Below are 16,597 nucleotides of genomic sequence, written 5' to 3' on the forward strand. Positions count from 1 at the left end.
TAGATGACTAATATTACATTAATCTTAAAAATAGTTGCTAATGTTTGTGATATACCTTCTGGTTTTTAGGTGTAGAGTAAAAAATGTGAGAAAATGAGTAAAATGAAATACAAAAACACAGTAGCTACCATCAGAGACTCCAGAGCCAAAATGGCTGGATTCAAATCCTGGATCTCCTATTTACTATTACAGCAAGTTGTATGTCTCTTCCTCATTGATAAAATGAGAATAATAGTACTTCCTCAAAGGCCTGTTGTGAATGATTAGAACTGTTAAGCATCAAGTCCTTAAAACAATGCCTGATAATACATCAAGTGTTCAATTGTGTCAATTATTGCTACAATGACATCAGTTTGGTACTTTCCATACTTTCAATGAAGAAACTGATTATGGGGAAAACAGCATCAATAAAATAGCTGAAATCCGGGGTGGGGTTGAAGCTTGGTGGTTGTAGCTCAGTTGCTGCATGTGTGAGGCACTGGGTTTGATCCTCAGAACCACATTAATAAACACAAAAAAGATATTGTATCCATCTACAACTAAGAAAATGTTTTAAAAAATAGATGAAATCCTATTGCAGCATGCCAATTCTGATATATGGTCAAACTTAGGAGAAGGTAAAAACACAGTTGGGTGAGATGCTGATAAAGATATAACACAGGAAAAAAAAATTCCAGAAGAACAAATTAAAAACAAAACAAAACAAAACAAAGATTTTCACAGATGTTTTTTAAAAAAAAGGTGTGGTTGTGGTGCACACCCATAATCCCAGTGGCTTGGGAGGCTAAGACAGGAGGATCACAAGTTGGAGGCAAGCCCCAGCAATTTAGTGAGGCCCTAAGAAAGTCAGTGAGACTCTGTCTCAAAATAAAAAATAAAAAGGGTTGGGAATGTAGCTCAGTGGTAAAGTACCCCTGGGTTAAAACCCCAGTATGTATGTATGTGTGTGTGTGTGTGTGTGTACATATGTGTGTGTGTGTGTGTGTGTATGTATGAATAGAAACAGCATCTACTAAATGCAATGTACTTATTTTTATATATATAGCTGAGGTCTACTCAATAATGCTTTTAGATATTCAAAAATACAAAGAAAAGTATATTGGATCAGAAAATCTGTCCTTGTATTTTATAAATACTGAATATAAAAATTTAAAATATCTTAACCATTGATGAAAACCTAAAATATTCCACACCATTCTCAAAAGATGAGACCTCCTTCTTCAGTTTTCAGCTTATTCACACTTACCTCTTTTTCTACAATAAAAAACATTCCTTACTAGGCTCACTCTCTCTCACTTTCTCTTTCGCTTTTCCTTCTTAACAGGAATCAAAGATCCATTGCCTGTAAATGGAAACCAGGAAGGAGAAACTTCGGGGGAATAAATCCCTATAATTCCAGGAGTCCATCTAGCTGATTTGGTAGTCAATATATAATCCATATGCACAAGGAAAGAGAGCTCTTATTTTCTGCTCTCAAGCACCTTAATTCTCCCTTTTTTAGTTTCATCTTAAAACTTTCAACTTATTCAGGATCCCTATTTCTCAAAAAAAAAAAAAAAAAAAAAAAAAAAAAAAAAAAAAAAAGAAAAAGAAAAAGAAAATACCTCTGAACAACAATAAAAACTTATGTTGATGGCATCCATCAATTAGAACTGTCACAAGCCCTTTAGTATTGCCCAATGAACCATGAAATTCTGAGTGTTAACATTCTGAAATATTTGTAAACAAAGTCTCAAAGGTTTTACACCAGATTTTCTCTTTAAGCCCACTAGAAAGTTTTAGAAGTTTTAAACCAGATTCATAAGAGATATACCACAAGGAAAATAATTTTAAAATAAAATTTCAGAATTTTATTCATAAACTAATAATTTAAAGTCCATCAAAAATGACAAACAGCTATAACACCACATAATTCATTTTAGCTAACTACATTAAATTATGTATTTATAATCATGCCCCTGTTATCCAGTTCTGGTTCTTGAATTCCTTTCTCTTCTCCCAAGATTGAGATAGCATCCTGGATGTGTCAGGTAAACAAATAATTATCTTTATGTCCAGAGTTGTATTATTTGATATTGTAGTAACTTTCATCCAAAAATCTACACCTTAAAAAATAATATCAAATGTTATTAAAGTACTGTATATTCATTATAAAAATAGAAAATACAGGTAAACAAAAATAAATTACCTATACTTATATCACTTCTGATAAGTACTATATTTTAGAATATTTTTAATATTTTTTAGTTATAGATGGATTATAGATGGATACACTATCTTTATTTTTATTTATTTATATTTATGTGGTGCTAAGGATGGAACCCAGTGCTTCACACGTGCTAGGCAAGTGCTCTACCACTGAGCCACAACCTAGCCCCAATATTTCAGAATATTTTACCCCAAACTTTTCTCCTATATACAAGCAATACACAATTTAAAATCAAAACAATACCATATGCTACAGCTCTAAGAAAAATAAAACAAGGATCAGTCTAAACATGCAGTGAATGTATATAGTGAAAACTACAAAATTTTGATAAAAGAAACTAGCGAAAACGTAAATAAATGTCAAAACATACTATGTACATAAAATGGAAGACTTGATGAAGTATAGTGAACTGCCTGTACCATGATCCACGGACTAAATCCAATACTAATAAAAATTTTTTAAACATCCCACGGAGAATTTTTATAGGCAGAGGCAATCTGATTTTAGAATTTGTATGAAAAGAGACAGAAAATAGAATAGCAAAAGTAATTTTGTAAAAAATAACAAAGATTAGCCAGCCATGATGGTGCAAGCCTGTAATCCCAGGAATCTGGGAAGATGAGGCAGGAAGATCACAAGTTGGAAGCCAGCCTGGGCAACTTATCAAGGCCCTGTTTTAAAAAAAAAAAAAAAAAAAATTAAAAGTATTGGGGATATAGAATTCAATGGTATAGTGCTTGCCTAGCATATGCAAGGCTCTGGATTCAAGCCTTAGTACAGCAAAGGAAAAAAAGAAAAAAGTTTGAAGAATCATGCTACCTGATTTTACTATAAAGCTATAGTCATCAATATTGTGGCATTTGTGATAAGACAGATAGATCATAAACCAGTGTACATTTGATATTTGATTTTGCCAGATGTGGGAATCTTGCTATGTTGCCAAGGCTGATCTTGAACTCCTGGGATCAACTGATCCTCCTGCTCAGCTGGGACTACAAGAATGAACCACAACATCCTGATGCCATTTGATCTTTGACAAAGATGCACAATCAGTGTAACAGAGGAAGGAAAGCCTTTTCAACAAATGGTGAGAAGTGAACATTAACCTAAAACCTCACATCTATACAAAGGTCAAATCAAAATGGATTGTAGGTCTGCATATAAAATATAAAACTAAAAAAACCTACTCTGTCAGAACATTGCCAAGAGAATAAAAAGATAAGCTATGGACTGGAAAAAATATTTTTGACTCATCTTACAAATAAGAAAATAAAGACCCTCATTAAAAATTGGGAAAGGTTCTGGACCCTTTACCAAAGAAGATAGGATACAAGGTTGAAAAATGAGCATATGAAAGGATTTTCAAAATTATTTGCCATAAGGCAAACAAACTTAACCACAATGAAAGAGATACTATGCTAAAATAAATAACAAGACAATACTAAATGCTGGTTAATTGAACAGGGGATAATAGCTCAGTGGTAGAGCATTTGTTTGCTTAGCATGGATGTGGCCCTGAGTATAATCACCAGTACTGCAAAAGCAAACAAACTGATTACTGATTATACTATTCCTATACTATACTAGTTACTGATTATAGTATTCCTAAAATGTTTATAGAATACTGCACATTAAATAAAAAGATGGTATGTGAATAAACTTATACAAGGTAAAAATTATAAAACAAATGCAAATTCATTATAAAAATAGGAATAAAGATCAATAGACATAAAATAACTCATTTATAATTCTGATACTATAGCAAACACTTTGGAATATTTCACTCCAAACCTTTTTCTACATACACACAAATATATATATTATACTTCATATTGTTTTACAATTAGTGTACTTCATTTAATGTACTAGCAACTTCTTTATATTTTTATATTCATATTGTTGTCATTTCTTAAGTGGTGGAATAATATTCAAGGATATAAGTTACTTAAGTCATTCCCATCAATAAATATTTTTATAAACAACTCTGAAGTGAACATTCTTATAGCTGTATCTCTGTAAAATCCATTAGTAAATTTCAAGACTATCTAAATGTACTTTTCTAGTATATCTTCCTAACATTGTTTTTTTTTTTTTTTTTTTTGCAGTGCTGGGGATTGAACTAAAGATCTTGTGCATGCAAGGCAAGCACTCTACCGACTCAGCTATATCCCCAGCAGTATTTTTTAAAAATATTATTTATTTTTAGTTGTAGTTGGACACAATATCTTTATTTCACTTACTTATTTTTATGTGGTGCTTAGGATCGAAACCAGGGCCTTGCATGTACTAGGTGAGTGCTCTACCACTGAGCCACAACCCCAACTCCTAACATCAGGTATTATTGGTGAGGTATTTACCTTTCTTCATATTGAGTTGTAATAGCTTTTTATATACTACAGATAATTATTCTATCATATGTATTATAAAAAAATCGACCCAAATTGTGGCTTGTTATTTAATTTTGTTTATGGCCTCTTTGGATAAGAGAACAAACAGAAAATTTTAGGGTAAATTTATTCTCCTTTTCCTTTGTGATTTTTGATGGTATCATTGTCTTCTTAATCTCATTTATATATTGTTATAATTGATATATTTGGTCCTATTTTTCTTCTCATATTTTGTGCTTTTGTTTTTTCTGTTTCTTTTGTTTCCATTTTTCCTATCATTTGGTATATTATTTGTTTATTTTCCTCATTTTAAACTAGTAACCTTAAGGTTGTATGGACTATTTTTCTTCATGTAATGAAAACAAATGACCTTTTATTTTATTGGAATTATCTGTGCTCCACATTATAATTTAAAATTTAATTTTTTTCCTGAAACCATCTTGTTTAAAACCAGATTAACAAGACGCACTCAGACATGTCCTCTATACTTTCATGTTTTCACTGTTCACTTCTGCTTATTTTATTTTCTGACTTTTCCATTAAATTCAGAAATGATCAATTGCTTAGTTATATCATCTTTTTTCCTCAGAATCCTCCAGACTCTAGAGATGTCTCCAATGCGTTCTGGAATTTGGCAGTGAACAAGAGAAGTCTGATGTAAATCTGATTTGTGTGTGTGTGTGCGTGCGCGCACATGTGTGTGTGTCTGGATGTATGATTTTCAATTGTTTGGCATTCAAAAATACTTGCTCATGTCTAGGCCTGGGTCTTTTTCTCTCACATACTGGACGTGTGATCTTTTGATTAGAATATCCTTTTTATGATGTGTGAAGAATGTGTCAGAACTTTTTCCTATTTCCTATAGTGACTTTATTTCACTTGAGGACATATCTATTTCCTTTTGATCTACCAATTCTCTATATATTCCTATGATGCTTTTTTATTGGTTAAAAAAATAGATTTTTTAAAATCAATCTAGTTAGTAATAGGAGCTGTGATGGTATGTGCTAAGCATCTCTGATCAACTTAATCATGGAAAAGTTTAGCCACACTCAAGTTTTGGTTGTCTGTGAGGAATAGAGAAGGAGTTACAATTACGGAGATCTACAAGGTAGGAATGTTTTGTCCAATTGAAAGTTGTTATCTATTCTTTTAAAGATCATTCCTGCCAGGCACAGTGGTGGACACCTATAATTCCAGCAACTCAGGAGACTGAAGCAGGAGGACTGCAAGTTCGAGGTAAGTCTCAGCGACTTAGTGAGACCATGTCTGAAAATAAAAAATAAAAAGGGCTGAAGATGTAACAGAGTGGTAGAGCACCTCTGGGTCCATTTCCTAGCACAAAAACAAAACAAAACAAAAAAACATTCAAATTCAATATATTAAGATAAAGGTCCTTTATAAGCATTTTTAAACCAGAGAGACAGCTGTTGTGTAGTAGGGGTAGTTAGAATGGCAAGACAGAGGATTTAATATTGAGACACTGTAGCTTATTTCATAATTGATTCCTATCTAAAATATCACAGACTAAAGAAAAATAATAAGCATTCAGGAGAACACAGTATGAAATAATAAACTTAAAAACTGAGTACTGGGCTGGGATGTAGCTCACTGATAGAGCACTTTTCTAGTGTATGCGAGGTCCTAGGTTTGATCCTTAGCACTGTAGGAAAAAAACAAAATAAACAAACAAACAAACAAAAAAAAATTGAGCCATTTCTTCCTCTATGTCCAAAATCACCTCACTACAATCATTAGTATTCTTAGAGTATACGCTTTTTCATATACTTGTAGATTCCATTAATATTTGTAGATTCAGGAATAAGTATTTTAATGTTATTTAATTCAAAGGCCCATTAACTTAATATTCTTATTACATAATTAAGTTTTTTCAACATTTTAAATAGTTTATTATTATTTTGATTGAACTCAGGGGAACTAGACCACTGAGCCACGTCCCCAGCCCTATTTTATATTTTATTTATTTATCAATTTATTTTTTATTGATTTTTTAAAAAATAAATGACAGCGGAATGCATTACGATTCCTATTTTGTATTTTATTTAGAGAAGAGTCTCACTTAGTTGCTTAGTGTCTTGCTGTTGCTGAGGCTGGCTTTGGACTCATCATCCTCGTGTCTCAGCCTCCGGAGTTGTTGGGTGTGAGACTTTGAACTTGGCTTAAATAGATAATGATGATGATGATTTGGTACTGAGGATTAAACCCAAGGGTGTTCAACTACTGAGCCACATCCCCAGATCTTTTTATATTTTATTTTGAGATAGGGCCTTGCTAAGTTGCTGAAGTGGGCTGTTATTATTTTTATCAAGGCTATAATCAGCAGAAGGCTGTACAACAAACCAAAATCATAATTATTATTAAACCGAAATCTTGCATAAATAATTATATTTTTCTCTCTTTTTACATAAATGAAACAATAAAAAGATGAGTAAAGGCAAAGTTAATTGTCTCCCAGCTCTCTCTTAATTTATTCCTAGTTGGCTGAGGAAATTCGATGTTTATAATCTGATATGTATATTTTTTTGCCCAATTTATTGTAAAGATTGATCATACAGGGACAGTCCTGAAGAAAGGGAATTGCCTTTGTTCTCTACAAATTTTCCTTAACAGTTTCTATAAAGAAAACAAACCTGTTAATAAGCTTAAGATACACTTGCAGTGGCTAACAGTAGGCAATAAGGGATGTACTATATATAGGAAGAAGGAATTCTTTAGGTTAGAGATGACCACAAAGGAAACTGTAGAATTTCAAAATAAGGGTTGGTTTCTTCTTCAAACTTTAAATGTCCTACGTTACACAACTTCAGTTTTAAATGCAGAACTCACATAAAGTAACATATATCTATAAACTCAAAAAGTTTTATATATTGGGTGGGAACAGTTCCACTTAATTATTGATTGTTGATTTTGGGATTTACTCCTTGAACAATGAACACATATGCAATTTTCACTAACATTATCATAAGTTATGCACCTGCTATCAAGAGCGTAGGAGGAGACCTCTAAGGATAGAAATCTAATTTTCTTGGGGATTTTAGGTCTCTCAGATAAACTTTTATTAAGCAAATCAATGATCCCAATTATGTCCTCATGCTCCAACATTATGTTTAAATAACAATCAAATGCTGTATAAAGTGAGGGCAACAAAATTACCTAAGTCTTATTTTCCTTATTTCCAAAGGCTGGTGCAATGCTCAGCTATCACAACTATACATTTAATTGAAGGTGCATATCAATCTACTAATATAATTCTGATACTTCAGTTTGTTCAGAGACCACTTTTCACTTTCAAAATTATCCCCTTCTTTCCTTAGAATTGTGCTTTTGTATATTCAAATTATTTTGTGGCACTTTAAAGGAAAAAACAACATCAAAACAAACAAACAAATAAACAAAAGGGAAGGGATACATTACCACATTTTAATTTTTACTTATTTTCTCTTAGAAATTTTCATTAAGTACCTCTAAATATAAGTCAATGGTTTGTCTTGACTTCAAATAAAATCAACAGGAATATTAGTTTGGCCATGATTATTTGAATTCCAAAAAACCATATGAATCTTTAATCTTTTCTTGAATTTGTTATTTCAAGCCACTGAAACTGACAGTATATTTTTCATCACAAGTTACAGATTAGTTTCCCGTAAAAAACATGGTAGTTGACAGGCCAAAAACACGGGACTGCAAAATACCTATAGTATTCAATTAAAGCAAATATATTTAAGAAAATTATTTGGTAACAATGCATATGTTTTGTAAAAACTAAAGTTGATTATTAGATCATGGGAGAGAAACACACACACAAAAAAAGAATTTCCTTTGCTTTAGAAATTTCATTTTTCTTTGAGTATGCTATAGGTATTCCGACTTTTGGAAAGTCAGTTGTAGCTTGATTTTAAACATTACTAGGGAAGTCTACCTCTTAATGAGTCAAGATGAGACTATCTCAGCCTATATGCTCGTGTGTAAGGTTTGACAACTCTCAGAAGCAAATGGAGGGTGTGTGGAATCTATCATCTCTAATTCATTCATTGATTCATTATTCAATAATCCTACTGAGTCCCTATGTGTGTGAAGCACTGTTCTTATAAGCTGAGGCTATCAGAGTGAATATCTAAAATCGGACACTGAACTTACATTCTAATTAGGGGAGACAGAAAAGAAATACAATATAAGACACACAGTTCATAGAAAAAAACAAAGCAGGGAAGGCTGAATATGCGGAAACTTGCTATTTTAATTAGTGTGGACAGAGTAGGCCTTCATGAGAAGGGGACATCTGGGCAGACATTAGAGATAAGGGAGTGAGCTATGGTGGATAACTAGGGGAAGAACAAGTTGTTTGGTCTTTGAAGGAATAGTGAAGAGACCAGGCATAGGAAGCAACAGGGATTACTATAGGAGATGCAGTCAAGAAGTCATATCACATACAGTCTTTGGGGGGCAATTATAAGAATTTTAGCTTTTACACCTAGAGAGATGCAAGGTCATAGTTGAGGATTTGGGATAAAGGACTGATTTAGTCTGGAAATACTTAAAAAGACTACTCTAGTCAATCACTGAAAATACAATATGAAAGAGAAAGGAATTGGAAACTGTTTATAATAACTGTTTATAATAATTCAGGCAGTTGATGCTCATGGTTTGTGCCAGAATGACAGTGGTAGAGAGGATGAGAAGTAGTCAGATTCTAGATTATGTTGTGAGTCACTCTTTGCAGGGTTAAAACAATGCATGAAATTAAAATGCAACAGAAAAGTAACTTTCTTAAGTGAAAGAAAGAATGTGAGAAAGAAAAAATAGTCCAGAAATGGCTAGAGATTTCCTTCTTCAATTTACACTGTCTTCAAAGGTAAGAACAGGTAGGAAGTAGATAAGTGTTCAGAAAATACAGACTCTTGTAGCTACTTCAAATCTATATAATTGTAAGAAAACTCACTCAGCCTAGATCAAAAGAGTTCCTATGGCATTATTCTGTAGCTGGTATCTCCAAAGACAGGTGACATGTTATGTATGACAGGCACAGTGAGTTGGCTCCCTTTTATGGTCTATGTCATTTTCTATATTCTCCCAATATTATCAGCAAGCCACTCTAAGCTTAGAGTCTTATACTTTTATCTTCATTATCATCACCATGATGAACTCTCATCGATTTTTCCCATGGTTCTTTACATGTTCACTCTTCCTATTATATTAAGAGCACTGCCAGGAGGGTTGCAACATGTCTTATTTATCTTATTTTTCTAGTACTTGGACTACACTACCTGGCTTGTAGTAAGCAACCAGCAAATTTTTGTTAAGTAAACAAATGTAGAAAATTTATTTAAATGATGGAACGTTGAACATGTTCTTGAACAAAGCTAGAACTAATCACTATTACCCAAAGCAAAATATTTGAATTAAGGAAGTCTTTAATTCAAATCTTGGCTCAGTAGTCAATATTCAATAAGACTGTAGAGAGGATATGTGGAGGAAGGCATATGAATACCATTTATAGCTCCTTGGAATAGGCCAAAAATAAATGTCCTTTTCTTAAATAGCCATGTGGACAAAAACAATACTCAAGTAACAGTCCATTCTATATTAGATAAGTATAAAATGATTTGCACTAGAGGCTTTGTATTTCCTGCTGGAAATCCCTAAGATTAAACTAAACTTAAAAAAAAGTTAAATGTTAAAAAACAATTATATATATATATATATATATATATATATATGTATATTTGAAGAAACATGCACCAAGTACCAATGTGTATGTTAAAAAGACTATATAGTTTACATTGAATTCTTGTTTTTAAAATAAGCACACCAAGTACTAATGAGTATGTTAAAGACTTTTTAGTATACACTGAGTTCTCTTTTTTAAAATAAGCTTAAATTGCTAAAAATATTTTAGTATACAACAGATGAGAACTTTTTTCCTAGCATCAAATATATAAATCAAGGAATCTAGTAAAATATGTCCCATGAATTAGTTTCTCACTGAGTTTAAAAATGAGTGGCTCAAGTGCTGTGTTACCCAAAAGATGGCATGTTATTCTTGTACACAATGGTCATGTGAAGGAGTTATTTATATGGGATGAAGTAAAGCACCAAGCAGGGAATTTAAGGAAAAAAATTGCAAAAGAAAGGAAAAGAATTTAGGAGGTAAGAGTTCTAATTCCACCTTATTTTGACTGACTCCATCATTATGCTTTAATAAAAAAAGAGTGGCCATTCAATAATTAATAAAGACGATGAAGCTGGGATGGTCTCCTACGAGCAGCACAGTTTTGTGGTATAACAGAACTGGTTCTGTGGCTGAAAATCAACCTTTTATACTGTTTTCCTGATCTTCAGAAGTTCTTTAAAGAGTGAAAGACTTTGATGCTTTAAATATCATGAGTTTGTTATCAAAGATACTTGTTTGATCTACAACATCTGCAGACATAAGACAGGAAACTTGAAAGATCCTCTGGGCAGGAGTTAAACTCACAGTTGCTAGAATATTAATATGTAAGCTTTCTCTATGTATATCCACAAAGTTCTTATCATTTTGCTTTGAGACCTTGGACAAAGCCTAAGTTTGCAATGTCTCAGTTTTTCTTCTGTAACGTGGGAGTAATAAATAATACATACCTCTTATGCTGGTTGTGAGGATTAAATAAATGACTCAAACACAAATATCTATTGAGCATCTGTTATATGCTGAGGATACAGCAGTGAAGGAAGCCCTTACCTACCCCTTCATAGTTCTTAAAACACAGTAAGTACTCAATTAATTATGTCATTATCTTGGAAATGTCAGACAGAGCTCAAAGAGTGGGACTGTATGCAACTTGAATGTGCATACCATTTTAGAATTCTTGGTATATTTAAAATTTGTTGGCAAGATGAGAATCTACGGCAGATTCAGAATTGGGATTCTTTCCATACTCCTCATTCTTGTCCTTTGAAAGGTACTACTGGTATAGGTTGACTTTAGTAGGTTGTGGGCTATATTTTTATCCTTTGTATTGTTAACTGTGGAATTTCAAATACTTTTGCTAAGTAACTAACCTATGAGGTTATTTCCAAGCAGTTTTCATTATAGCAAAGATCTGAATGTGACTCATCACAAATTCTCTTTGCACATATGTATCTGGTACTCTTACATAACAGAGGTGAGGTGCTGGCTACTGGAACATACAAAGTAAAAAGTGGAAGTTTCTTGATCTCAATTTATTAAGGGTTAGAGCACTGATAGTTATTTGGAGTTTCAGAAGTCTTCTGTGACTGAGCAGAAAGTCCACTAAGTGAGAAGATGAACATGACAACGGATAGTATAAAGGATAGTATTGTCAGGTGTCCACATAAAGAGGGAGAAGTAATGACTTTGAAGTAGCCATGGCAAATAAGGAAGAGGTGGGACCTATCATCTAACAAGTATATGGGTCAAGGAAGAATGAGCAGCAAGCATTTGAGAGGGTTGCAAAAGAATCAATGCTTTCTGTGGAACGTGAGGTTTCAAGACAGTTCTAAATTATGTATGGGAGTAGCTGAACAGTTCTAGCACCCTAATGCCCGATATGGCTCTGCTTCCAGGTGAATCCTACTGAAGAGGTTCTGGGTGTTGGAAGGACTCTACCAGTCACTCCACCAGAAGTCAGCAGAGTCCATCTTTGGTGGAGTTCCATGGAAATCCTACACCAGCTGGGCAGGCTGGAAACAGACTCCAGAGTCTCAAACATTTATCATGTAATTACCATTGCCCCTCCACCCCCACTTCCTGGCAGATTTTTTGGGGGAAGGTATTGCCATGTCTGAAGTGAATCACACACAGATTAACCCTATCTTTAAAATTTACATTCACTGAGATTATGAATCTTCAATACCATTTTAGATAAGAGTTTAACATATATTAGAGGCCAAAATGAAGAAGTTAAGATTAGCTATAACATTAGCTTATAGTTGATTATATGACCTTTTATTAGTAATTTTTAACTGTTCTGTACTACAGCTTATTAGAAAAATGTTTGGGATAATGTCTTGACTACTTTCTGCTATCGCAGGCAAATGAGAACATATTCGTAAGAGTTCTTTAGAACAAAGGAATAAAACACAGATGCCTTTAAACATAACTGCCAAACTAGAAAATCTTCCTAAGAAAATTATAATTGATAACTCAATGCAGAGAGCAACAACAAAAGGACAGGATTTAGCATTTTTAAGATATGGTAAATATTGAAAAATAAATTTAAACTATTTTGGAATGAACTGACCACAATTCCATTTAGAATCAGACCAATCATAACACTCTTACACATATGTAGATAGACACATACATACATACATACATATATACATAAAAAGATGTTTACTGTAGCACTGCTTAAAAATTAATAATTATGGGGATTGTGGTTCAGTGATAGAGTGCATGTGTGAGGCTGGGTTCAATTCTCAGCACCAAATATAAATAAATTTACTGGAAGAATTACAATTGATAACTGTCAATTACTTACATGAAAAACACACATATCAAACACATGTACTCTGTTTTAATCTGAAATTCATTTCAACAGAAAGCCATATTAATTTTTTGAGCAAAAGGCACACTTCAATGGTAAAAAAAAAATAAAAACGATATCTGTGGTTTTCTATCATGTCTTTGAGAAGTACACATTATAGGGAAAAGATTTTTTTGTGCAGAATTTTAATAGTTAAGTAATGCTTGAAAAAAGAAAGATAGCTAATCCTTTCATGAATGTCCCTTTAACCAATTAGATCAGCACCTAGGTATGAACATGAAAAATGACTTTGCACTGATTAGCTGTTAATACAAAATAAACATATGTTACTGCATAGTAAGGGATGCAATTAAGAGCTAAAATGACAGACCCTTAATGAGACATTCATTAGGAGTAAACTGAATTTAAAAACTATATATTCCACAAAGCTGTATTTACTTGCTTTAACAGCCCTTCTGGTCTCTGAAATTGTGATGAGAACTAGCTCCCTCAGCTTACACACATTTACAACTGATGCAATGTTCAATGGAATATTTTTAATGTGCTGCAAATAACTGAAATGTTGTCTAAATTATTTTCCTTTTACTCCTAAAAATAGAGCTATTCAGACTAGCATATTTAAAGTTTTAGATGAACTGTCCTTCTTGCCTAACACTGTTTATTATTATACCAGTAAAAAAATCATCAACAAGCAACATTAAATCAGACTTCTTATGGATATAAGTAATTGCTCAATGTGCATTTATTTTCTTTTTCTTTTTGGTACTGGGGATTGAACCAAGGGATACTCAACCACTGAGCCACATCCTCAGCCCTATTTTGTATTTTATTTAGAGACAGGGTCTCACTGAGTTGCTTAGCGACTCTCCATTGCTGAGTCTGGTTTTGAACTTGCGATCTTCCTGCCTCAGCCTCCAGAGTAACTGGGATTACAGGCATGCACCACTGCACCCGACATATTTTCACTTAAATATTCATGCATATGTACATAAATTTTGCATGTTGCTTATTACATATCTCTTTAATATCAACTTTTACTTGGCAAGCACATCAAGTAAAAGGATTAGCACAAGCTTAAAATATTTAATGATGCTGCCTCCTCATGAATACTGCACTGATATTCAGAGAAATGATTTGCAAGTTCAATGGCCAAAAGGTTATGACTACCATTCTATACAATGCAAAGTAAAAGTTCTTTTAGGTATACTGATCATTGCAAACAGGTACACTGCCCTCAATTATACGCAGTTTACTCACGTCAGCATAGTGGCCTATCATATCACATCGGTCACATCGTTTTCTCCAGGAAGACCTTTCGAGACATCTATGATTGGAAGACATAGGCAAAGAACAATCTAAGCAAAAGCGAGCTGGACAGGCATACTGGAGATGTCCTCTCTCAGAACAGAGGCAGCAGGGACGGACTTTCTGTGGCAGACAAAAAGAAAATCTCTTTAGCAAAACACTTCAGTGTCAAATAGTGGAAAATTAATATTTCATTTTCTATATAATTCCACATAAAATTATTTCTAATTTGAGACAACAATCCTAAGTATAACTGTAAAATCAAACAAAATGTTTGAACTTAAAGAGTTTTAACACAAGCTATTTATATGTCATGGTGCTGCAAAGACCTAGTATGACTAGACTGTCAGTGGGCATTCACTACTCATGTATTTTCTTACAGGAATATTCAAAGTGAAAAGCATCAAAGAGAAAAATAGGATAAGGAAGATATCTAGAAGCTAAGTCAGAGGAGGAGCAGATATAGAAGAAGCAGTTTTGCCTGAAACAGCAAAAACAAAGATGAAATATAAGTACTGTCTCAATTACTTGAAAAACAGTCATCTGAAAGAAGGAATAAGTAAGGTAAAAGTTTGATTAGACCTTACTATATATGAGGGAATGTTTAAGAACTTCATTTCTATGATGTCCAAAGGCTGATGTATCTGCTTAAAATAATTACAACAATATATATTTGTAAATGAATAAAATTGTAATTCTCTAAAAATGAAAATTATCCCACAATGAAACAAGTTGTTTCATAAGGAATTGTGGAAGGGAAGTGTCTCAGGACTCATTTTATGTAGTCTTTTCATTTTACAGACAAGAAAACCAAGGCGGAGAGTTAAATGATTTTCCCAAGGTTGTACAATTAGTAATGGGAAGCTGGAATTAACTCCAGGTTTTTCTGATGCTAAATTTAGTATTCTTTACTGTAGGGCAGGCTGTGAGCTACATGAAATTTAACATACGTTTACAAGACAGATTTGAATTCTAAAGTTATAGGGTTTCAACACTAAAATTTTGACTTTAACAACGTGAAGAAAAGCATTACATGTTTAACATACTTGTGGTAGAGGGCAGTTTTTGGACAAATGACCACATTTGTCACAATTTCTACAGGTAACGTTTTTGTTAGCAGAATAGTATCGGCGGGTCCATCTTCCGGATGATCTGTTATTACCTATCTGGGCCTAAGAGAGGGAAAAAAGTCAAGAATTAAAAAAAAAAATATATTTCATACTACTAAAAAAACTTTCCTTTTAGAAGAAAATCAGTCCCATTACTGTTTTAAAAAAATATTTATTTTTTTAGTTGTAGTTGGACACAATACCTTTTATTTTTTTATTTTTATGTGGTGCTGAGGATCAAACCCAGGGCCTTGCATGTGCTAGGTGAATGCTCTACCACTGAGCCACAACCCCAGCCCAGTCCCATTACTTTTTAAAGAAAAAACAATTAGTAGTCACATCTGTTCAATTTTGAATCCAGCAACAGAGAACTTCACGATCTCTCTCTCATTCTCTTAAAAAGGAGTAGAAAGACATCAAAGGGATACCATCATAAATATAGCTCTCTTCCTTTATGCCTGCTCTTTCTTTTCTGTTTACATTATTTCTTCTCTTTTCTTTTTCCACTTACAGTTCAGATCTAGCAGAGGTACTGATATGCATCATTAACACACTCTGGTGGCATTCAGAGTCAAAGTCATTGCTGACTTCTGTACCTAAATCTACATCACATATTTCCGAATGAAAAGCCTGCTTAAATTTTTAGTTAGGGAACAGAGTTTTTATGATGTTCTCTTTTATAGTTATGTAACCACATAGCTGCTAAATACCTCCCCACTTCTTTTGAACAGCACAGGGTTACTCTTAATGCCTAGAAGACTGCATTATAATTTCTAAAAGGAAAAGATCCATGCTGCTACATACACAGTTACTCAATTCTGGCTGCCCTATATTCTAGTCAAATTCTAATGTCTGCAAAGGAATATTAGAAAAAAATACATCATATGGAATACCTAAAGAGGAGTATATAAATCCCAACCATGCTTTTTTTTTAAATTTTTTATTGTTGGTTGTTCAAAACATTACATAGTTCTTGATATATCATATTTCACACTTTGATTCAAGTGGGTTATGAGCTCCCATTTTTACCCCATATACAGATTGCAGAATCACATCAGTTACACATCCATTGATTTACAT

At 33.1% G+C, this 16,597-nt stretch overlaps 1 protein-coding gene across 7 annotated transcripts in view; it reads right to left on the minus strand.

The window, feature by feature from the left end:
• The window catches only part of Zcchc7 (zinc finger CCHC-type containing 7), a 225,996-nt gene that overhangs the window by 34,243 nt on the left and 175,156 nt on the right, over positions 1-16,597 (minus strand). For all 7 annotated transcript variants that reach the window (XM_046457199.2, XM_046457194.2, XM_046457195.2 and 4 more), the window contains 2 exons: positions 15,455-15,580; positions 14,361-14,531 (listed from right to left, as the gene is read on the minus strand). In XM_046457199.2, coding sequence (XP_046313155.1) covers positions 14,361-14,531; positions 15,455-15,580 — 297 coding nt within the window. The remainder of the gene's footprint in view (positions 1-14,360; positions 14,532-15,454; positions 15,581-16,597) is intronic.

This window comes from Marmota monax, unplaced genomic scaffold (genome assembly GCF_021218885.2).
Source record: "Marmota monax isolate L192 unplaced genomic scaffold, Marmota_monax_Labrador192_F-V1.1 WCK01_AAM20220418_F8-fsc00069, whole genome shotgun sequence".
Classification (NCBI taxonomy): domain Eukaryota; kingdom Metazoa; phylum Chordata; class Mammalia; order Rodentia; family Sciuridae; genus Marmota; species Marmota monax.